The following is a 25,429-nucleotide window of genomic DNA, read 5'->3' as shown; positions in this document are numbered from 1 at the left end:
AGGAAATGAAGGGATGAGACCCCGGTTCATTCACCATCAGGGCCCACAAGTTAAAGCAGAGGAAGTGGTCCAACAGTGAGTCAATGAGCCTCGGGCTGTTACTGAGAGCTACTCGTCCTATCAGCCATGCTGCAAACAGCCCGTGGCACTGGGCATATGCTCCACTCACTGTCAAATCTATAGAAATAAGCTATGGACTAGTTCAAGCTGTGTCCTATTGATGCTCCCAATCCAAAGCCACTTTAGTTTTGCCCTTTCAGTTCAAAATCATGACCTTTAATGCATCAGAGGAACGAATGTATGGATGTTCATATTTTTAAAAGCAAACTGAGGACTTATCTTTTTAACTTGGCTTTTACCTGAACCATTTTTAGAGATTTTTCTGCTCATGCATCTTAGTGTTATTACATCTTCTCTTTTATTTATTTATTTATTTATTGCTACTATTTATTAGTCTATTTCTACATATATATATATATATATATATATATATATATATATATATATATATATATATATATATATTTACTTTCCATTGTCATGATTGACTTTTACGTTTTTAAAATTATTATTATATATATCTTTTTATCTTATTTTATTTTATTTTATTTTATTTTATCTTATTTTATTCTTGATCTAATTTATTTCTAACCTGCCTCCAGTGTTTCCTCACTGCTCCATGTTGAGATGGAGCTTCCTCAGTTCCTCAGTTTGTGCTTTGTTTTTAATAGGAGGGTTGGGATGAAGGTGGGTGGGGTGGAGGGTTGGGGATGGGCAGAGGGTGTTTGTTTCTATGTTTCGTTATCTTTTTATTATTATTATTTTCTCCTTTTTTATGTAAAGCGCTTTGTGTTGCATCTCTCGTGTATGAAAAGTGCTATACAAATAAAGTCTGATTGATTGATGTGATGGATTGTGTAATGCATGCATCCTGTGCCGTTGTGAGTCAGTGAGTGTGGAAGCACCTGTTGTACAATGGTGGTTAATTCTAGGCAGAGCTGCACGATGTTGTTCTTCAGTAATGAATACTCTGTCACACTGGCGAATGGAGACCTGAAAGAGACAAAAAATGAAAAGGTAAATAATGTGAAAAATTCATCCTAGACTTTTATTTAGAAAGACAAAAAATATAAAAACACATAAAGAAATATTAGACAAGAAATATAAACAAAAATAATACAAATGTTAAAGGACAACATATACCTATATAACGTAAATGAGAGTTTCATAATTATTATTTATTTATGTATCAACAGTGGTGGAATGTGACTTTTATTTTGAAACATTTATTTGGGATTTTGACCTTGACCATAATTTCCCAACTTTTAGCAATTAAGGATGACCATAAAACTCTTAATATACAGATTCTATGCTAATGTACAAGACAGTACACCTATGATTAGAAATACATAAGTAAGAAAATGACAGGAAGACCTTACAAACACAAAGTGTTGGAACATAAAAAATAGTTTTTAATGTGAGGCTCAGTGTTGGAAGGTAACTAAGTACATTTACTCAAGTACTGTACTAAAGTACAATTTTGAGGTACTTGTATCTTACGTGAGTATTATCATTTTATGTAATTTTATACTTCTACTTCACTACATTTTGAGGTAAATATTGTACTTTTTACTCCACTACATTTTGCTGACAGCTTTAGTTACAATAGAAATGAAAATCATGATAAGTTTAAGTTAGGGATGTAACTACTTCTTCCACCACTGCCTAAGTCAAACAATAATACAAACAAATGAACCGAACGAGGTGGCTGTGGACCAGCCCGTCCCATGTTCTGCTATGTAAAATTGCTGTTTTGTTAAAGGAGTCTGGTGGCTTTGACAAAAGCATAAATAACTGTTTCACTTCCCCATAAAGGGCTGTCTGACAGCAAGGTAAAGGGGTGAAAATAAACTAAATATAGCGTACACTTCTTTTTACACTGTTTTTAGATGTCTGAAATACATTTAGCTGTGGCCCCCATCCACCACAGTACACATGACTCTCTTCAAAGCCACCGGACTCCGCTGACAAAAATAGCCATTTTACCTCGCAGAACACAGGAGTTGTTGGTCCAACAATGCCTCAATCTGTTAGTATATTTGTATTATTTCATGACTTTTGGTCTAGCAACCAACTATCATGGCTTCCACAGCAGTACATTGCTCAGCTTCTGTGCCACTACGTACCAACTTCAGAAACACAGACTGGCTAGGATATGGATATATACAGTGATGGAAAATATTATTAGACCACCATTGTTTTCTCTAATTTCTTGTTCATTTTAATGCCTGGTACAACTAAAGGTACATTTGTTTGGACAAATATATTGACAACAACAAAAATAGCTCTTAAGAGTTTAATTTAGTGGCTGATATATAGCCATTTTCCATTGTTTTCTGGATAATGATTTTAGTTATTACCAAGAAAACCATGGAAAATTGCTAGATATCAGCTTTTAAATTAAACCCTTATGAGCTATTTTTGTTGTTTCCCTGACTGTATTTGTGGAATCATCATAATACAAAACCTCTAAAAAAGTCAGGTCTTGTGAAATTGTGAAATTCCTCCACCACAAGTAAAAGTAAAGTAAAAAAATATCAGCATCAAAATGTACTTAAAGTATCAAAAGTAAAAGTACTCGTTATGCAGAATGGACCCACTCAGATTGTTTTATATAGATATGTTTTCTAAATATATTATTACATTATGTGTATTGATGCATTTATGCAAGCATCATTTTAATTTCATCAAGAGAGGGCCCATTTCAGCTAGTTAATATATTGTTGTGAAGCTTAATTAAAAACAACAACATCTTATCACTTTAAATTCCACCACTGGAATCTTTCCTATTATGCCTGTGATTGATGGTGCACCAGCTGACTTCCAAAACATGGGACTTTCTAGCCAACAATTCTCTGGATACAATTATAAAAGTCCCGTACATTGGGGAAATTCCTTGCCGCTTACAGTAGAAGGAGTAATTTCTAAGTTTAACCCTCTAATGCATTCTGATAATAATCTCTACATCTAAGACCATAAAATATAGAGATCTTTTTGTAGAACTTTGGATTAGTGTTCTGGTGATCTTGTTCTGAATGTTATTATTGTTGCTCCTGCTTGGGAATGGAGCATAATGGGTTTATTCTTTCCAGGGTTAAAACTGGTCTCAAAATCACACTTAAATGAATGTGAACAAAGCATATTCAGTCATTCTATTTAAAAAGAAATGAGTTTCTTTCTGCTTTGTGGAAGTGATTTTTTGTTATATTGGTGTTTTTATTTTGTTCCGTTATCTTTCCATTTATTTGCCAACAGTGTGATGTTAAAAGCTGCGATAGGGCAGTGAGAGAGAGAGAGAGAGCAATAAAAGCTATTCTCTGCTCCTCTAAGAGCACATGAGCAAGTGATAAAGACAAACAACAATATTTGGTTTTATATCATGGCCAGGAGGCTATGTAACCCAGGGATCTACTTCAGCTAAACATCTCTTTATTTGTACGTGTTCTGTGTTTTATATGCCATCTGCGTATCTAACTTTATGAGAGGCATTAAAAAACTCTTCGGCTCTATGATTTATATTACTGTATGAGGAGTGGACAGGGACTGGACATGCTAATATAATGTAGCCTCACCAGTGGTGGAAGAAGTATTCACATCCCTTACTGAAGTAACAGTACTAATACCACACTGTGAAATTACTCCACTACAAGTAAATGTCCTGCATTAAAAACTTACTGAAGTAAAAGTGCAAAAGTACCAGCATCAAAATATACTTAAAGTATCAAAAGTAAAAGTACTCATTATGGAGTTATAAATCCACTCAGATTGTTTTATATATTCTAAATATAATATGAGATTATTTGTGTTGGTGGATTAATGTAATCAGCGTTTTAATTTTATAACGATAGGGCTCATTTTAACTATTTAATATACTGTTAAAAAAATGTCTAATTACTCAAAATTTCGGCCTGAAAAAGCTGCCAGCGAAGTGTAGTAGTGGAGTAAAAAGTACAATATTTGCCTCAAATCTCGTGAAGTAGAAGTATAGAGTTACACAAAATAGTAATACTCAAGTAAAGTACCTTAAAATTGTACATAAGTACAGTACTTGAGTAAATATAGTTAGTTACATTCCACCATTGAGCTTCACATTAAAAACTGTACCATTTAAAAAAAAACTTTGTGTTTGTAAGGTGTTTCTGTTATTTTGTTACTTACTAATTTCTAATCAAAGGTGTACTTTCTTGTACATTAGCACAGAATGTGTATATTAAGAGTTTTATGATCATCCTTAATTGATAAAAGTTGGGAAATTGTGTGAAAAATGAAAGGTCAAATTCCCAAATAAATGTTTACATTGTTATTTTAAGTTGTTACCTGTCGAGCCAGGCGAGCAGGTTCTTGGCTGCACCAATCAGATCCACCACTGAGGTGAGGAAATCGTTGGGTAACCTCCGGGAAGCTCGTCCGTCGTAGTGTCCGCCCCTCCGCCGGCCCAGGATGAAGTTCTGGAGGTTCTTTGCTGAAGCGTTCAACTTGTGGGACAGAGTCCGGAGGTTCTCCGTCTCCAGGCCGTAGTTCTGGAGGACAAACAGAGGGATTTCATTTTAGAAGTGGAATCACTGTGCCTGAACGCATCTCAGGTAGAGGTCTGAAAGTAACTGTTAAAGATTTGATTGATCTATTGTAAATAGGTTATTTTGATGTGCATGCTGTGTTTAGCAAATGTGTACAATGTGCATTTTATTTTCGTTTTAGTTCAACTAAATCTCAGTTATGAAAATTAGTGTATCTCAGTTATGAACACACTAAATTTAAAAAAATTAATTTCCCGTGGTTTGAAAGGATTTTTTGCAACTTTTTTCCATATAAACTTTTGAGGGATACAGCTATGATAAAAGTATATGTAAAAAAAAAAAGATTTTAATTTTTTTTGTGTTTTTTTTTTTTTTTCATTTTTAAGCAATTTATTTAATTAGTATGAACACAAGTCTATATATGTATTCTTAAAATATGGGATGTAAGGGTTATATTTATGTATAGCATATGAAAATAATCCAAAAAAAAAATGGCACTACAGCTTGTAAAAATGTAAATATCTGCTCTGGCTGACTTATTCTATGCTAGGTCTAAAAAGCCTTTATTACATTGTCTATGTGAACATTTTGCTATAAATAATTGGTTTCAGGTTACTTGTGGCAGTGATTATTTTGATTACATTTTAAATAAATAGTTTATCATTTCGGAACACTTCCAAGTATGAGAAGATGGATACGACTCAGACACCTGAGATAGATCTTCTGATCTCAATCTCAGCAACAAGAGATTTCTCATGATGCTTAACTAACTCCTTAATGTATCCACAGGAGACATGAAAAAATTATGTGAAACCTCTGAAATATACACGGTCGCCCATACAGTTGGAATGAAATATTTTTTACCTCTTTTCCTGATTTATTTTTGACGGATAAACTGTATATCTTCTCAAAACTTTATTACTTTATTTATCTCTTCCTAACATATCACAATGAAAATGAAACCACAGTTAACCTAAAGAGGATTGTGTCTGAAGAGAACATTAATCCAGCTTTATGGGCACCGTGTATTTTGGAATCTTTCATAACCAGAAAAATTGCCAAATATAAGAGAAATGAATACTAATTAAAGGCAATGAATGGGCTTTTGCACCTTGGCACACAAAATTTTATCAACATTGAGTTAACTTTATTCCAACCTATGAAGCATGATGGTCATTCCCGAGCCCAGTAACTGCAGAACTTTGCTATTTTCGCTAGTTCTGTGCATTTTTTCAAGCATCCAGGGACCGTTTGGCGCTAATAGTCAGTTACCACTTATACTATACTGTGTATATCTCTGCATATATTTAAATATATTTATTCATCAATGTTCATACTACTACATGCAACAACCTATTGAACCTATAAAACATGCTAAAATATATTTTCTTTAATGTGCAGTATCTGTAAAATGCAAAGTACTTTCAAGAAAACAGCAGAAATGTATGCATATAATGTGTATAGAATGTATGTATATGTCTTATTTTATATTCTTAATTCTGTCTACTATATCTATGTGTTGAGCAACTAAATTTCCCCACTGATAAATAAAGTCATATCTTATCTTATCTGAGAAATACTGAAAATTACTGTAGTGGCTCAATAATTTAATTAAAAAACAAAACATGTTTTTCCTTTCTTTATCAGGGCTTTAAAAAAAACCCATAGTTGCAGCATCAACTATATAGCAGCAACAGCCAGTGGGAGGAAATCACATGATCCGGATAATAACATGACAGGTGCAACTAATTGAAAATAATGTGATGAGAATACGCAAATGAAAGATAGGCATTCATATACAGGTTTTAACAGACTATTAATAGTCTATGCGAGAAAAAAAAGTATCGAGCAACCAGTCATCTGTTTCCTAGATACAGCACAACTTACACATTTACACTTTTATCCATCTCTAAATAAGGAAAACCTTTCCACAAGTTTGAACAGAAAAAGTATCTACTGTGATATTAAAGTATAAGTGGTTATCCTGAGTGTAATTAACTGAAATTAGAATGACTATTAATGAATATCCATTAGCATTTTCATATAACAGCCACACTCTCCACACTAATACAAGAACACCAAGCTGGTCGAGTAGCCCATTACTGCACTGTGACCCTTTTAAATAAACACACACACACACACACACACACACACACACACACACACAGACCCACTGAGCCACATTGCGCTCAGCATCCCAAGGCACCTCCAGTCATGTCCTGCCTGACAGAGCCTGATTCCTGCTGACACAAAGGCTACACACACACACACACACACACACACACACACACACACACACACAAACACCCTTGTATAGTCAGATGCACAGGCTTAGCTAGACGTATCTATTCCTCCTCTGCCTCTAGATCTATTCTACACAGTCACGACCACAGTGACTACAAAGGAGAGAGGGTTTCACAGTGGCAGCTGAGAGAGAGAGAGAGAGAGAGAGAGAGAGAGAGGGAGAAATGAGGGAATTGAGGAACTAAAGAGGCAGAAGACAAGAGGGAAAGAGAGAGAGAGCAAGAGAGAGCACCCAGCTATGCATCTGACTGAAACTGGGTCATGCATACACTGCGTTCTGTATAATCTTCTGTATTCTGTGGGAACGTAGATGTATACATGAACTTGGAGCGCACATGTTTGCACAGCTGTAATTAGCCTGTCCTATGATTCGATCTGAAGCTGTGTGCGGCTCTCTCCGGGGGCCGCGGCGTTGAGATGAAGCGAGGGAATAATGCCCTGTGTCGACTGTCTCAGTGTGTGTGCGTGTGTGTGTGGAGAGAAAAAGGGAGAAATAATTTGAACAGTGCGTGCATGTGCGTGTCAAATCAATACAGTAAGAGGGCGATGCCATTAAGCAACTAACCCCCCCCCACCACCACCTCCTTCACTCCACCTTCATGTCGATGTGGTTGCCATGGCAGCCATGTGTGGAGTGGCCTCTCCTCTATGCTGATATTTCTACCATTGTTCCCAGAATTGCATCTGAACACAGTTTATGAACTGTTTGGGTAAAATAGAAGACTTCACCTTTGAATCTCTTCTTCTTCTTTTTTTAAAGTAAAGTATTAATCCGTTTTGCTTCATTTGCACCAAAAGGTAGAGTAACCTCTATTAATCACGAGAGTATTGATTGTGTATGTGCTGCTCTCAGCTTTGAAGATCTAGATTAACTGCTTTACTCAGGCAGACGACTTTTGTATAAAGAGTGAATTTTTAGATATTTACTGCAGGTTGTTCTTGTTTCAGTTATCGACAAGTGGGTGCAAAAAAAGAAACCTGTGGTTTTTTTTCTTCATTTGACCCAGAGGGTGCAGAATAAAGTGACAATTTGTGATTTCTGTGACAGATTTCATAGAGAGAGATCGTAATCAAGGACTCTGCTAGGAGCCAATTAAGCCTGGCGAACACGGGAGGATTTTCAAATCTTAAATTTTAAAAACAGGAGTGAGTCAGAGATTTTTCATATATTAACTGTAAGATCTCACACACAAAATGATTAATACAAAACACAGGACCACACACAGAAACACAGAAAACCGTGTGAGTAAATGCAGTGGTGGAATGTAATTAGGCCTAAGTACATTTACTCAAGTACAGCTTTAGTTACTTTTGATATGAAAATCATCATAAATTTAAAGTGATAAAATGATTTTTTTATTTTTATGAAACAACATAACAATATATTAAGCAGTTAAATGAGCCCTATATTGAGGAAATTAAAATGTTGCACATAAATACATCAATGATTATAATCCAGTAATTCCAGTATTTTGAATAACAGTGATTCCATTCTGCATAACGAGTACTTTTACTCTTGATACTTTAAGTACATTTTGAGTAATTCCACAGTGTGGTATTAGTACTTTTACTGAAGTAAGGGATCTGAATACTTTTTTCCACCACTGGAAATGATCACTTATTGTATCGGTATCAGCCATGAGAAGAAGGTCATTTGTGGTTATCGGTATTAGCTGAAAAATATCACATACATAGACACAGATGCAAAGTGCAAAGGATACAATTAGGGTTAAGTGGAGGAGTCAGCAGTGGTGGAAAAAGTTTTCAGATCTCTTACTTCAGTAAAAGTGCTAATACCACACTGTGGAATTAGATAATTTCAACTACTAAATATACTGTTATGAGATGTTATTTTTGTCTAACTTAAATTGTGTCATGTATTTTATGTTAAATCTTGACTTGAAAAGTAACTCTAGCTGGCAGCTAAATGTAGTGGAATAAAATGTACAATATTTACATAAAAATGTAGTGGAGTAGAAGTATAAAGTTATGTAAAATGGAAGTACTCAAGTAAAGTACAAGTACCTCCAAATTGTACTTAAATACAGTACTTGAGCAAATGTACTTAGTTACATTCCACCTCTGGGAGTCAGATAATAATGGGGATGTGACCTTACTGACTTTAGGGTCTAACCCAAAGATATTCAACATTAATTTCAGCTTTCCTTCATGGAACATCTGAGTCGTGAAGTCTAATTAGCCTAAATGAAAATGAAAAGCACTAGAAATATAAATTATAGCAACTATTTTATAACTTTCACATAACTGACAGGATTTAAAAATCAATTTAGAGTCACACAGGGTAGCAGTGAAAAGGAACCAACATAGAAAGCTGACTCATCTGCATGAAAGAGTTACAGGAGGAGATGACAGCATGAATCACTTTCTCAGAACTGAAGCAGAACAAAAGCAGAACTGGGACATACTGTAGTTCCAAACATTATAAAGCTTCCTAATTATGGATTTATGCCAGGATGGATATTTTAAATTTCAGAGTCGTTGGGTTTTTGAAGGCTTAAGTTGTTTTGATAGATGTTTTGGTATAGAGGCAGAGCATACTGTCTGTTCGAATGGGTTTTCTTCCAGGTGCTCTGGTTTCCTCTCTGAGTCCAAACATATGATGGTGAGATTCATTAAAATCTTCCTGATAAATATTAATTTGTCTCTGTGTAAGTCCTAACAGACGGCTGAGCTGGACAGGCTGTCTCTCTGCCTTTTGTTCAGTCGGTAGACAATGATGCTTTTATGCTGAAGAGAAAAATAAAGCCATATAAATGTAATCAAGTTTATTCCAAATTAATTAAATAGCACTTGTTAATGCTGTTTTAATTACACTGGTTGTTAGACCTAATAAGGAAATAAAGCTAAATATAGTATGATACAGCATGTAGAAAAAGAGATGTGGCTCTTCAATAGAGCCCTGAGGGACACCACATGTACTGCTTACTTGAATGTAAATAGCTATTAAGCATATCCAGAGGGTGCAGAATAAAGTTACAACTTGCGTGACATATTTCATAGAGAGAGATCATAATCAAGGACTCTGCTAGGAGTCAATTAAGCCTGGCAAACGCAGGAGGATTTTCAACTCTTAACTGATTTTGAAAACAGGAGTGAGTCACAGATTTTTCATATATTAATGGTAAGATCTCACACACAAGATGATTTATTCAAAACACAGGACCACATACTTGCTGCTTACATTAAACAGTTTCAGAGGGGCAATCGCAGGGGCTTAGAAACAGAAAACTGTGTGAATAAATGCAGTGGTGGAAAGTAACTAAGGACATTTACTCAAGTACTGTACATAAGTAAAATTTTGAGATACTTGTACTTTACTTGATTATTCCATTCTATGTAACTTTACACTTCACAACATTTTAAGGTTAATATTACTCCACTACATTTAGTTGACAGTTTTAGCTACTTCTGACATGAAAATCATGATACATTTAAAGTGATAAGATGTTTTCTTAATTAAAAAACATAACAGTATATTCAGTAGTTAATTGAGTCCTATCTTGAGGAAATTAAAATGCTGCTTACACAGATACATTTATGTTTATAATTCAGTCATTCCAGCATTTAGAATATATAAACGATCAGAGTGGGTCCATTCTGCATAACGAGTACTTTTACTTTTGGTACTTTAAGTACATTTTTATGCTGATACTTTTGTACTTTTACTTTACAGTAAGTTTTGAATGAGCATGGCGGCGGCCTCATCGTCAGCTGTTGAAATGAAATGAAATGAAAACCAAACTGAAACAGAAAAAGAACTGTGGATAAAGTCATGGTGGATAAATCGGAGTCAGCATGGCTTACTCATTTTGCAGCATGAGCTGCAAATAAAGTTTTATTTTTGGTTTCAAACAGAGCTAATGCAAGCCGTGGCTACAAGCTAAAATGACAGGGAAGGAGAGTCGGTAACATTAAGATCAGGTCAGTGAACCCCTCACACTACAGGAGGAGTGAATCAAATTAAAGAAACAACCCAATTATCCTCCTGTGGTCCACCTTTAGACACAATCTACAAGATGAAAAGAGATCTGTGATAAGACTTAATCATTCAGCTTAATTACTTCATGTTTTATCAAGATAATAGACAAACATTAAGCAAGGGGTTTCTCATCATCTGATATAAAAATACAAGCTGTACATCGTACGTTACCTGTCTTAGTGTGTGACAATGGGAAATTGTCATATACTATAAACTATACTATATTATATATATATATATATAATTCTGATACGGCAGCCAGGCCGCTGATTTGAATAACTTATTGAGAAAGAAAAAGCTATATTCACTGCCCTTTTCCTTTAATCATCTCAGTTTTTACACCTTTTGTGTAACTTCAAGACAATAACATTTTTGTCTGTCTTTAAGAGTGTCTTCTAATTCCAATTTGGATGAAGAGTAATTTTATTCTTAAGTTATGCCTGTTTCCCTGCACATCTTGCTGAAAATTCACTGCACCCACAGAAACCTACTTAGCATAGATGCTGGGGGCAAAAACTCGATTGCATAGGCATAAAAGAAGGGACTTTTCCACATTTACAGCGAGACTGAAAGCTCAGTCAGCGCTTGAAACTTGCATTGATCCAGGGCCACAGAAGCTCCCCTATTTTTTTTTTTGCTGCAGAAAGACCAGAAAGTCATAACGGTCGAGCCAGGGGAACAGGGTTTTGCTTCCCGTAAAATGGATTATATTGCTGACGACAGTGAATTGTCCTTTATTATTTAAATTTTCAGTGTCCACAGGTACTACAGAGCTGTGTCCCTTTGCTACCTGGAGAGTTCAGTTAATGAGCGGTAGCAGGTCAGTGGAGAATTGCTTTCCCGCAGCTATCTTAAAGGATAATTTTGATTAATTATAACTTGGGACACTTTTTTTTTTTTTTTTTTTTGCAGTTTGGGCCTTTATTTCTATTGATTATGAAAACATTTTACTCAACAAATTAAATGCTGAGATCTTGGAAAGCACGGCAACTTCGCTACAACAAAGTCCAGCGTGGCGAGAAATGAGCAGCGGCAGGATCAGATAAGTTGTGGCATTCAGTCCTTTTTAACTCTAACTTTAAAGTGATTTTTTTTATTACTATTTTATTGTTTTAATATTATTGTATTGTTTTCATTGTTTTTTTTAAATGTATTAGTGTATTTGTGTATGATTCTATTGTATTTTAAAAACTGTACAGCATTGTGGTCAACTGAAGTTGTTTTTAGATGTGACTTGTAAACCAGCCAACAGTTGAAACAGATTATCTAAGGGCCTGATTACACCACAATGCTCTCGGGTGAAAACAACAATATATTTGATCAGATGTGCCTTTTAGATGCCGACATGGTATTTGGGACTTAAGAACGCAAAAAAAAATATGAAACCACCCTCCAGTGTGGAAATCTTAGGCTACATTTACATGATGACGATCTGAACAGACGACGCAAAAGTGGCGTTGTGTCTTCACTTTTTATTCCGCGTTTAGACGAGCGTTTTCGGGAAGAAATCTGCGTGCATACGGTGACGCAATAGTGTGTGGAATTGGATTGGGTATGCATGCCAGGTGGCATCACTTAAAGCGATAAGAGCATCTTTGGGCATGTGGAAGTTTTCACACCACATATTTTCATCAGCTACTCCTTCCACAAAGTTATCCATCATGCACTAGGTCTCGTCCAAAGCCGTCTGGCTCGCCTCCGACTAATTGGTGCATCCAAAATGTGATAGAGGTAATTACAGATTCTTCTCTGTTCACTAATACTATCTGTACATATGCTGTACATTTGGTGGAAAGACTCCTGTAAGTTTATTAGAGCTGCCAGAGCAGCTTGAAGGTCCGACGCATGGAAATAATCCCACATGTTTGTTAATTTCCCTGTACTGGAGCATGTATGTGACGTAAACGAGTACGTGACGTGAGCAGATCTGAGCAGAGTTTTGCGTGTTGGCAGTGTAGACGGACACGCTACGATTTTAAGCCCCCAAAACGCCGTCACCGTCTAAATGAAAGGCACTTCCGATAAAATATTTGCGTTTTTACCCACAAGCGTCCTCGTGTAAACGGGGCCTTAAAAACGCAGTTAAGCATAATTATCACAGATAATATAACAGAACAGAGAAGGCGCATTAATTACCTAGGGCAATTTTTCTGTTTCTATTTCTATTTTATTTCACGCTACAATGAAGAGAAGTAGGGGGGAAGAGAAGTGTCGTGCATGTGCCAGCTCTTGTTGGTGTTGTTGGTGCTTCACAGTACCACCTAGCTACCTGCAGATTTTTTTCCTAAAGACGCTCGTTGTAAGTGTGCATTTCTTTAAAATTCTGCTCAAGTATGTAACACTGATACTGAAGAAGACTGACCTTTCAAGAATACATTTGTGCCTCTCCATGTAAACTTGAGATGTTGACCAATGAACTGTGATGAAGTATGTTTACCATATTTGGACTTTGTTGAACATCCTTGCAATCTACAAAAATAGTTGGCCACATGCCAGAGAGATCATATACGCCGGATCCCTGCTGCGTAACTCTCATTCAATCTTTTTGTATGTAAGATCTGAATCCGGCACCATGTGAAGTAGGGCTGGGCGATATATATCGATATATAAAAAATATATTGATATATTTTTAAATGTGATATGGAATTAGATCATATCGGATGTATTGATATAGTTCCAAAAAAATGTTTTATATATAAATGCTGCCCTTACTAGGGTTTGTCATATGTAGTTCTTTTGTAATGTTTGTTATTCTTTTCTCATATGAATATATTTATTTCAGAAAAAGATTGGCCTACTTTATTTCATTGGCTATTTTTATTTAAGATATTTTTTTTCATTTAAATGTGCATTTAATGGAGCTTTGATTTAAAAAAAAAAAAGGTACTCCCGTTATACAGTATTTATGTTCACTTAAATTAACGGTTTCAATAAAACTACTTGTGACATGTCATATTTGGCTTTGACTGAACATTTGTTCTCACTTTGCCATAAAAATATCAAGACATATATCATATATCAATATTCAGCCTAAATATATCGTGATATGACTTTTCGTCCATATCGCCCACACCTAGTGTGAAGTAAACTCATACTGTATATACAAATCACATTCTCCGACTCCTCTCTTTCTTCAATTGACCACAAACGCATCCCTACACTCGTCTAAACGTGGAATAGAAAGTGAGAACACAACGCCACTTTCGCGTTTTCTGTCCACATCGTCTCCATCTAAACTGGGCCTAAACCACAAGTGAGCAGAGCCAGAATACCTGTTTTAATCCCACTTTGCACATGGAAAGTTATCATGCACACTGTTTGGAACAGGTCAGTTTTTCTTCCCAAGATGCCGATTGTGTTCTTGTGTTATTCTATCTGATAGAACCTAAACCTAAAAAAGTACAACTAAAAAAAGTGGAATTATGCTTTAATAGTACTGACAGCAGTCATTTTTGGAGATGCATCTTGTCTACCTGGCAGCCCTGTATGTGTGTGGTGTGTGTCCAGTTCCAGGACACATGCTGATTGCTGCTCTGGGACACTCATTCCCATGCTGGAATGATTGAATGAGAAGAGGTGCTGATTAGCACACACACACACACACACAAACACACACACACACGAGCATATGCACCGTGCACATACACACACACAAGCCACACACACACACACACACACACACACACACACACACACACACACACACACACACACACACAAACACACACACACACGAGCATATGCACCGTGCACATACACACACACACAAGCCACACACACACACACACACACACACACACACACACACACACACACACACACACACACACACACACACACACACACACACACACACACACACACATTCAAACAGCCCCAACTAATCCAGCCATGTGTGCCTGGGAGATAAGGTGCATCCTGCATACTCTTTCTGCATACTCTCTCTCTCTTCCTCTTCCTCTTCCTCACTCTTGCTCTCTCACTCTCCCTGTGTGTGTGTCTCTCTCTCTCTTTCTCTCTCTGGGAGAGTAGCACCTAATTCCCCCTAATTCCCTAATCCTGAGCAGGGCCACTGCACATACAGTCAGCAGTGACCGAGGCAGTACACACAAAGCACGGCCCAAATGATGGAGGATTTTTCTGGCCTTTTTTTAAGCCAGTTTCAGTAACTAGTGAAGGGGAAAAAGAACAACTTATTTCTACCTGTGAGAATTTCTTTGGTTGTTTTATGTTATTCTGTTGATAATTTATAGTGGATATCAGTGGTGGATTCTAAGTGCATTTACTCAAGTAATGTACTTAATACAATTTTCAGGTACTTGTGCTTTACTTGAGTATTTTCAAATCTGTTGTTTTATACTTCTACTTCACTACATTTTGAGGGTAATTTTGTACCTTTTCCTCCACTACATTTAGCTGACAGCTTTAGTTACTTTTCAGGTCGAAATTTCATGTGAAAAAATATCATCAATTTAAAATAATTACACATGTTTATAATTTAAACCACAGGAAAGTAAGTAATTAAATGGTTAAAATGGGCCCTACATTGACACCAGTAAAATGCTGCTTACATAAATGCATCAATAATAATAAAAATCCAATAATATATTTGGAATATATTTAATAATCTGAGTGGGTCCATTCTGCATAATGAGTACTTTTAGTTTTGATACTTTAGCATTTTGATGCTTTTGTACTTTTACTTCAGTAAGTTTTGAATGCAGGACTTTTACTTACTTACTTACTTACTTACTTGTAGTGGGGTAATTTCACAGTGTGGTATTCGTACTTTTACTGAAGTAAGAGATCTGAATACTTCTTCCACCACTGTGGAAGATACTCAGGCTGGGTTCGGCCTCCAAGACCAAAACAATATTTTTTTGATATCATCTAGTTTCATGAAAATCTTGTTTCATTTAACAAACACAGTATCCTCAAATGCCAAATATTGTCTAAACACAATCTTTTGTACAGAAACTGTCTTGATACAACTGGCATCATTTTGGCATCATTTAAATCAGCTGTAGCTGGCAAGCTAACTGCTAACACTGGAACCAGTTGGGAATATGCTACCTCGCACCATGCATTCTTTGTGTTTTCTCTGTACTGTTTTGTTTGCCTCCCTCCGGTATTTTGTTCTTGGGTTTGCACAATATTTCAGTAAATAAAAGATGAGATTATTGAAGAGGGGTTTAAAAATAAAAATAAAAAGCTCTTTAAGCTAACAAGCTGTGGCTAACGGGACAATACATTCACACAGTTTATAGTATTAGGTTGGAGAGTGATAGCTCTTTATAATAAAGACAAAATATAACTTATTTATATTTATATCTTTATATCACCAATTTATGTGTGACAGGGGAGTTTTATATGAAGTCCCAAAACCTATGTATGTGAGATTATGAGATTAATGAAAAAGCAGACTGGTTAAATCAATAAATAAACAAATAAAAAAACACACTGTAGAATTAGACTATTGTATATTGTATTACTAATTTAATGTATTAAATCATTTGTGGAATATATTTATTATTATTATTTTATTTTTTAAACATTTTTTATATTTTTTAAACAAAAATTTGTGTAAAAAACATAAAGCTTGTATACTTTCATTAACTTCCATTCTGTGGATGAAAAAAGGTATTTTGTTTGTTTTTGTCTTTACTTCCAATAAGCTCCTTTAGTTATTATTGTTCTGTAGTCAAACATCAGTGCAGACACCAATTTTAACCTTTTTTGAATTAAATATAACCATAAAAAATACAAGATTGTTTCAAATATACTCAATTGTACAGCAGACAATTATATATTTATGTAGAATTTATTTTATTTCTATACATTTTTGATATGAAATATATTTCTGCAACTATATGCAACTATAATGACATTCTGAACCATGCATACTCCATGTAATGAATGTGTATTCAATAAAGTGGAAAAAAAGGATTTGGCTCATGGTAGTCTACCACTTCAGTATATCTGACCGACACTATGACATATACAAGACCTTGGTATGTGCATAAACACCCCACCCTCCAGAGCATTACTGCCTGAGAGAAACAGTAACAGAGACTGACTGACCAGGGCACAGAGGAGGTCGACAGCTTCCAGGATGAGCTCCTGATGTCCTATTCTGGTGACACCCAGCTCCTCCAGCTCCTGATGGGTGATGTGCAGCAGCTGCTCTCCCCCCATCTGCTCCCGCTCGAAACTCTTCACGTACTGCTGGAGACAGTCATCCAGACCTGAGGAGAGCACAGACAGATGCAGTTTGGCCATGATGGTGTTTATGTGCTGTCACTGTGTATAAAGGGCCTGCTGGTCAGCCTTAGACAAAATATAATTAGCCTACTTTGTGTTTCGGAGAGCTTTCTGCCCCTCCAGAGACAAAAACATCAAAATGAGTCGGACTGATTACAGACTGATAGAAATACAAATTTGAGTTCCTGTCTGTCATTTTGTACACTGTGTCCTCGTCCACTTAGCCGCAACACAGAATTCAGACACCCACACAGAAATTCAATGTGAAAGTCTGCCAAATAGAAACAAGAGCTAAACACCAGCCTAAAGCCAGAAATTTCATCAATGTTTTATTGGCAACTTACTAACTGTCACCTAGAAAACACATCTGTTGGTTCCAATATCTGATGATGATTGCACAGCATGCTGCAATAAGATTCCTTTTGATGCTTTTTACATGCAAAAGAATAAAAGCAGTGCATTATTTTAGTGTTTTCAGAGTTTGCAGAAAAGCTGAATGTCATGCACATTCTGAGTGATTAAGGGTGTGTGCAAAATATGCCGAGAAATGCGAGCAACATATTGACGTATGACTTTCCGCTGTTAAGCTGTGGCTGCCTGCCATGCAGAGAGCCAATCAGCTGCACATAGACGTGGTGGGTCCAGGATACTATTGATCAGTACGAGCCTCAGGCTTTGAACCAAACAAAGTCAGCAGAAAGCACACCTCCCCACAGACCTAATGAACAAGCCTGCTCCAAAATGAGCACACACTGAGCAAAAAAAAAAAAAAAAACGCAAGAGAGGAAGCAAATCCATGCACACATACACACACATGGAGCCATGGAGAACACACACTACGAACACAATCACACATACAAATACAATTACAACTGCTGCTGTTATTCAGGGTCTCGACGCCTCTGCGGAGGCCTGTTGTTAAAGCCGAGCGGAGCTGTGAGGAAAACACTGATGCCCAAGGGAAGCGATGCTGACAGAGAGCAGACAGTGTGGTAGCACCTTAACACAGTCACCACACACACACTCGCTACAAAAGGATGAGCGAGAGGCATCTTGCTCTTAGTGTGCCATGGGACATAACAGACAAAATATAAGCCTACTGTTGCTCTGAGTGACACGCACAAACAATCTTGTTACATACAGCACAGAAGAGCAATTGTAAATGTAACACGTCAGTAAGAGGCTCCGCTCTGAAACACCACAAGTGGAAATTGTTTAATGGAATACATTCCCTGCATGTGTTTCACAGACGTTATCTCATGCACAACTGTCTGTACGTGAAGTATGTGAAAAGTACACATGTAGAACCACATAGGTGCATGTTATGTACATAAAAAATGTAAAAATGAAAAGATGAAAACTGATTAAATGAAACTGATGTGATGGAATGTAACTAAGTAAATTAACTCAAGTCCTGTGCTTCAGAGGAAAGATGTATTTACGAGTTATTTTATGCAAACAGGCCATTTTTCCTGCATTTAATACTTTTTTTTTTTTTTACATCTTAAGTATATGTTGCTAATAATACAATTTTTTCTAATAATAATTACACTTTTACTTGTAATTTAGTATTTTTTACTTATTTTACTTATACTTACTTTTACTTTTTTTTTTTATCAAACCTGAATCTTTTTTTTCTTTTTTCATTTATTTGTTGGGTTTTTAGCAGTGGTAGAAAAAGTATTCAGAGTATTTACTTAAGTAAAAGTACTAATACCACACTGTGAAATGACTCCACTACAAGTAAAAGTCCTGCATTCAAAACTTACTGAAGTGAAAGTACAAAAGTATCAGCATCAAAATGTACTTAAAGTATCAAAAGTAAAAGTACTCGTTATGCAGAATGGACCCACTCAGATTGTTTTATATATTCCAAATATATTATTAGATTATTATTATTATTGATGCATTTATGTGAGCAGCATTTCAATTTATCCAACGTAGGATTAGTTTTATCTTCTTAACATACTGTTATGAGGTATAATTTCAACAAATCTCTAATCACTTTAAATGTATCATGTTTTTTATGTAAAATCTCGACCTGAAAAGTAACTAAAGCTATCAGCTAAATGTAGTGGAGTAAAAAGTACAATATTTGCCTCGAAATGTAGTGAAGTAGAAGTATAAAGTTACATAAAATGGAAATACTCAAGTAAGTACAAGTATCTCAAAATTGTGCTTAAGTACAGTTTTTGAGTAAATGTACTTAGTTACTTTCCACCACTGGTTTTTAGATCACGCTAGTCCACCAAAATCTATAGCGATAAAGTCGATGTTGTGGCGTAAAAAATAAAATATTTGTCCCTGAAATGTAGAATAAAAAAGAATAGCATTTAAATGGTACCTCAAAAATACTCACACATAATTGGATAAATGAATTGAATTACTCTGTATCACTGTGTGTATAGAAACTCATGTATTATGTCTCCAAGTCTGCACATGTAGACAGTTGACATTTAATTGCATGTAATTTTTTCTCTGAAAAAGGGAACTGTTATGTACTCCCATTATCAGTCTGAGTTTCTTGTTTCTTTCCCGACAAACAAAGAGAAATCTGTGATAATTTTACTCTAGCTCTGCATTTTTTTAAAGGAAATCCTCGACAAAGAGTAAGTGCACTGCTACATTGCAGCATTATATTTAAATTAGCTGTTTTTCTTTCCTTGCAGTGTAAAATGTTTATTACAGTGTGAAAATAGTCTAGTGTAGTCTAATAAATCACCACCGGTGTTGGCAGAGAAATGCACAAGTGGAGTGAAGGTGCAGATTTCTTTAGCTACAGCCAGCAGCTTTAGATACAGAGCGGGGAACATGGAGGCCGAGCAGAGAGAAAGCCTGCAGCTAATGACTAGGATTTCTGAATATGTGACTCCTGACCCTCACTATCACAGAAACACGTGAGGAAAAACTAAAACAGAGATGGCCATATCTCAAAATGGATGTCCAGACCTAAGAGAGGTAAGCCTCTGAAACCAAACCAATATATCTATCTCATTTCCTCTGCCGCTCTCACATTTCTCCTCCTCCATTTAAAGCCCTGCTTCTCCTTCTGGAAGCGCTTTATAATAGTAGTGATGTCATACAATGTGGCTTATGTCATCAAAATGGAAATGCAATATCTCACTATCTGCAATACCCATACTACCATACTGTTTAGTATGCCAGAAAAACATGTCCCAATACATCGTATGTCAAAAACACAGTGGTTGAAGAAGTATTCAGATCTCTTACTAATGTAAAAGTACTAATACCACACTGTGAAATTACTCCACTACAAGTAAAAGTCCTGCATTCAAAACTTACTGAAGTAAAAGTACAAAAGTATCAGCATCAAAATGTACTTAAAGCATCAAAAGTGAAAGCACTCATTATGCAGAATGATGCATTTATGTAAGCAGCATTTTAATTTCCTCAAGGGTTAATTTTATCTCCTTAACATACTGTAATGAGGTTTAATTTCAACAAATGTCTAATCAATTTAAATGTGTCATGCTTATGTTAAATCTCGACCTGAAAAGTAACTAAAGCTGTCAGTCACAATATTTGCCTTAAAATGTGGCGAAGTAGAAGCATAAAGTTGCATATAATGGAAATACTCAAGTAAAGTACAAGTACTTGAGTTAATGTACTTACTTACATTCCATCACTGCCTTTTACTAACATGTTGGCTACTTTTTAAACACAATAACTGATATATTGTCAGCTTTATAAATATATAGCACGCATATTGCTGATTTAGCCATCCAGCAGACACAAAGAAACATTCACATTTATTCTTGTCTTTTTTCTGGCCGCTCCGTGAATGTAAGACCAATATGAACTCTTATGAACTTTTTAGCTCCATTTTGTTTTCCACAATTTGAGAAAAATGTTTATATCGATTTTTTTGTAGAAAACCCATGTGAAGTTGGATATTTCCTCCACTATGTGATCACTTGTGGTGAAGTGCTTCTCTACTCGAAATAGCGTCTTATTCTCTTCCCAATCTACTGCTGCACATATATGAAATAGGGTGAAATGGGGATAGTTAGGGCTCGTGAGGTAAAGTTCATGTTAATATATTATTAGACTTATGTCTGCAGTCACTGGAGATTCTCTGAGGTCCGTCAGATCCTCGGTGAAACTCTGCCTCTGAACTCCTATCATACTGTTATGAGGTTTAATTTCAACAAATGTCAAATCACTTTAAAATGATCATGTTTATGTTAAATCTCGACCTGAAAAGTAACTAAAGTTGTCAGCTAAATGTAGTGTAGTGAAAAGTACAATATCCACGTCAAAATATAGTGGAGTACAAATTTAAGTATAACGTTACATAAAATAGGAATACTCAAGTAAAGTTCAACTTCATCAAAACTGTACTTGAGTACAGAACTTGAGTAAATGTACTTAGTTACTTTACACCACTGCAAAATGCCAGGATGTCTGACTGCATCTGGTCACATTCAGTATGCAGGCCAGCACTCTTTTCTGGCTGTTCTGACACACAATCCTCTGCACAGCATAACATGAGCAAGAGGTCAAAGTTCAGGGCACCATGTTGTGATGATGGTAGTATGTCCCAAATGTATCCATACTGCATGCAGCAGTACTCTGGGAGGGCAGCTGCAGTATGTACTGAAAATAAAACGCAGCTTAAATTAGCAAAAATGATATCAGGATTAGGGCAGATGCGTTAGATTACTAAATGACATTACATTATGGCAAAAAATAATAATCATGATTATTCTGGTGAAAGAATCATGAAAATATATGGACAACCTTGAACTTTAAATATATTTTTACCAGAAAAACACATGTAAAAGTTTGATAAATAAACAGAATAATAATAGATAGATAGATAGATAGATAGATAGATAGATAGATAGATAGATAGATAGATAGATAGATAGATAGATAGATAGATAGATAGATTCTCTTTTTCAACTCTTTGAGTTGAGGGTCGAAGCATATTTGAATACCCTGAATAGTGCTCAATAAATACAATGTATTGTTACTATTATTATAATATGAAAATAGTAAAGAAAAATAATTTTAACTATTAATTTTGTGACATTAGCGCACAGCCACAAGCTACAGAAAACCAAATATCCAATGTTATCAATATAAATTAGATCTAATAAGGTGTGATGCACTGCCAGAAACCAATCAAATTTGGGTTTATAACTCTATTCAACATATTTCAGTCGATAACTCCTTGAAAACAGGTGAAAGTGCACTCCTACAAATGAAAGGATTTAAAAACACAAGACAAAACCAGAGCATCATTATGAGAAACAATGAGGCACAATAATTGCGTAACCTCAATTATGTTGTTTTTCTAACTGTCAAGCTTGCTTAAAATCATAACTGACAATAAAATGCAATCACTCGGCCAGGCCTTGCCGATATAATATCTCCTCTGCACATTTAAGATTCTCTGCAGGTGGAATAAGTGGATGAACTTTTTCACACTTATTATTCTAGTCATTACTTCAGTTCTAATCAATAGTAGTTGCACATTTCTCTATCTCCCTCTCTGCACCTACAGTAGTGTAGAACTTATATGAATAATATACAGAGGTGATGAATAAAGAATCAAAGAGGTCCAGGCTGACTACCTCTGCTTCCTCTGGGAAAGCCCCCCTACTATAGCGATGTCCTACTTCTGCAACACTCACACACAGATGAATGGGCTGCTGTGCTGTCAGCATCCAGTGGCTGCTCTCTTTAAGGAATGATGGAATATGTTGTTTCAGATATATCTGAACATGAAATCATGGTCAATATAATTTGGCCTTTTTTAAGGACCTTACCTTAAAGGGTATTTTATTTTCTTTTATTTTTATTTTTTATTTTAAAGGGTATTCATACCCTTTAAAATAACTGAACTAATTCAACAAAGTTCAGTTATTTTAAAGGGTATGAATACTTATGCAATCATTTATTTTACCTTATATATTTTTAATTAATTAATACTATTTTGTAAAAATCTGTTTTCACTTTGATATTAAAGAGGGTTTTTTTTGCAAATTCTTTTTAAAAAGGCCAAATTATATCGACCTTGATTTCATGTGTAAAAGCATGCAACAAAAGGGTGAAAATTCCAAGGGGTATGAATTATTTTGCAAGGCACTGTATATGACTGCTCACAAACACGTGCACAAGCTCAAATTGCACCCATACATTCACACATATAGTTACACATTGTGACACACAGCTGCTGGCCAATCAGATGAGTCAGAATGCCTCCCCGAGGACAAACAGCTGATCTGGGTTCATCTGCTGAGTTCATATGCCAGCTGGAAATAGCACATGGTGCTCGCAAAACACACAACAGTCAGTCGTCAGCACCACACCTCGCAAGACAGATAATGATATTAAAATGATGCAGATATGATTAGTCCAGATCTGCGACAGTAATGACTGATGGTTTTAGTGAGCCATGTGTACCAGGAGTCAAATATATCCTGGCCTGCGTGCAGCAAGAATAAACAAAAAGTCATTTTGCATGAGTCATGTCACAAGTGTCTCTCTGTGTAATCAAGTCATAAGCTGCCGCTAGTTTCCCCTGGGAGCTACACGGATTTAAATTTTATTATAGCTCAAGCATGGCTAGAAATCCACCGGTTTCCACAGTGTGTGGAGTCACTACAGCAGGCCACACTAATGTGTTTCCTGTAAATATTGTCTTCAGGAACTTAATATTGAACAGTATTTGCTGAACCAGGCCTGCATATCTCCCATATCTCTTACTTTGAAAAGCTCTTCATAAAACAAATGTGTCAGTAGTCAACAGTCTGTTTTTTCCTCTCCACAGTCTGATAGCGATAACAAGATTACTGCATGCAGGAAGCACTCACAACATCCTAAATTCTGCTGTGATACATTTTCTCTTTTACTTTTGTGCGATCCTCTTTTAAGTTGAATGAGAGGCTTTTTCAGAATCTTTACTGGACAAAAAGCACCACAAAATACTGCTGGGGTTTGATTTCTGGCTCTGTTTTGTAATGTGGCTCCAAAAAAACAAAAAATAAAAACATTTTCATGCTGCTTCTGGGATCCTGCATGAAAACACAATTTTCTATCAGTAACTATTTTTGTATTTCACTCAAGGGATTTCTGTATTTTTTGTTTTTCTCTGTGCTCTTCTCACTCGTTTGAATTGGATGGGGACTCAGGCCTAGTCCACAAGAACACCTGTGCTTTTTAAAAACTGAGCTTTTTCTATACATTTTGACCTTTTGTCCACACATAAACTGCATTTTATCTCACTGCAAACTGAGCTTTTGTTAAACTGCTTCCTGACTGAGCCATCAGTTTGAGCTACGGAGCGATCGATGCGCCATTGCAGCTGAGGTAATTCTATTTGCAGATACAGGGCACACCTACAACATGACACGCCATCAAAACGGTTGCAGTTAGGTCACTTCAAGACACCAAAACTACTTGGTTAGTAGAGGTGGGGTAAAAAATCAATACAGCATAGTATCCATATTTTGCGTAGCAATATTACATTGATTCATGGCCGCCAAGCATCGATATTTAGAGTTTAATTAGCGTCATTTTCGCCATTTTTGTTTTTTCCGGAGGCCGTATCGGGATCCTTTCATAATATACTGGCAATACTGGTATCATATGAAACTAGAAGATCTAAGGAATCTATAGGCAGGATATGGTGTCGGGAAGTTGTCGAAGTAATGCTGCAAAGTTACGATGGTTTTAGCTACATGCTAATGTATGTGACTCCATCACCACGTTATTTCACGGACACAGTCGTATCAAGCTTATAGATTTTGAAAGTTTGATAAAATGCTGCAGTTGTTGTCGTCGTCCATACATGTTTGATATCAGTTGAGTTCAGTTTGACTGAATACTTTGTTGGTCAGTCTGTGGGTTTGACTCTCATTGTGGAGAAATAAAAAGACTGAATTTTCTCTTATTTAACAAAAAATATTTTGTGACTCAATTTAATTTTGTGGACGCAAAATGAAGTTAAACAGTCAAATCACAATGTATTATATCGCTATGTCGCAAAATGCTTAAAATCTCAATAATATCGTATTGTGAGTCAAGTATCAGGATAAAATCGTATCGCAGGGCCTCTGCTGATTCACATGGTTAGGTTAAGGAAAAGGTCGTGGTTTGGGTTAAAAATAATTACATTAATCCTAGAAGTTATCCAGAGGACGTGTTGTGTTATATAGTAAAGTGGAGACTGCAGATAGACCCTCTCTTGCAGCCAGACAAGCCTTCTGGTAATAACTTTTGATTGGCCAACATTCTTCTTTGTGTGATTGGCCAACAT

The 25,429-nt window shown here is 35.9% G+C and overlaps 1 protein-coding gene across 1 annotated transcript in view; it reads right to left on the bottom strand.

Annotated features, from left to right (window-relative positions):
- si:ch211-26b3.4 (connector enhancer of kinase suppressor of ras 2) overlaps nt 1–25,429 on the bottom strand; it is an 88,376-nt gene that overhangs the window by 52,285 nt on the left and 10,662 nt on the right. Inside the window, exons 2-4 of the mRNA XM_059345812.1 lie at nt 16,963–17,126; nt 4,378–4,580; nt 966–1,053 (exon numbers count right to left, since the gene is read on the bottom strand). Of these exons, the coding sequence (XP_059201795.1) occupies nt 966–1,053; nt 4,378–4,580; nt 16,963–17,126 (455 nt within the window). The remainder of the gene's footprint in view (nt 1–965; nt 1,054–4,377; nt 4,581–16,962; nt 17,127–25,429) is intronic.

Source organism: Centropristis striata, chromosome 12 (assembly GCF_030273125.1).
Source record: "Centropristis striata isolate RG_2023a ecotype Rhode Island chromosome 12, C.striata_1.0, whole genome shotgun sequence".
NCBI classification, from domain to species: Eukaryota; Metazoa; Chordata; class Actinopteri; order Perciformes; family Serranidae; genus Centropristis; species Centropristis striata.
This window is presented reverse-complemented; position numbering and strand designations above follow the sequence as displayed.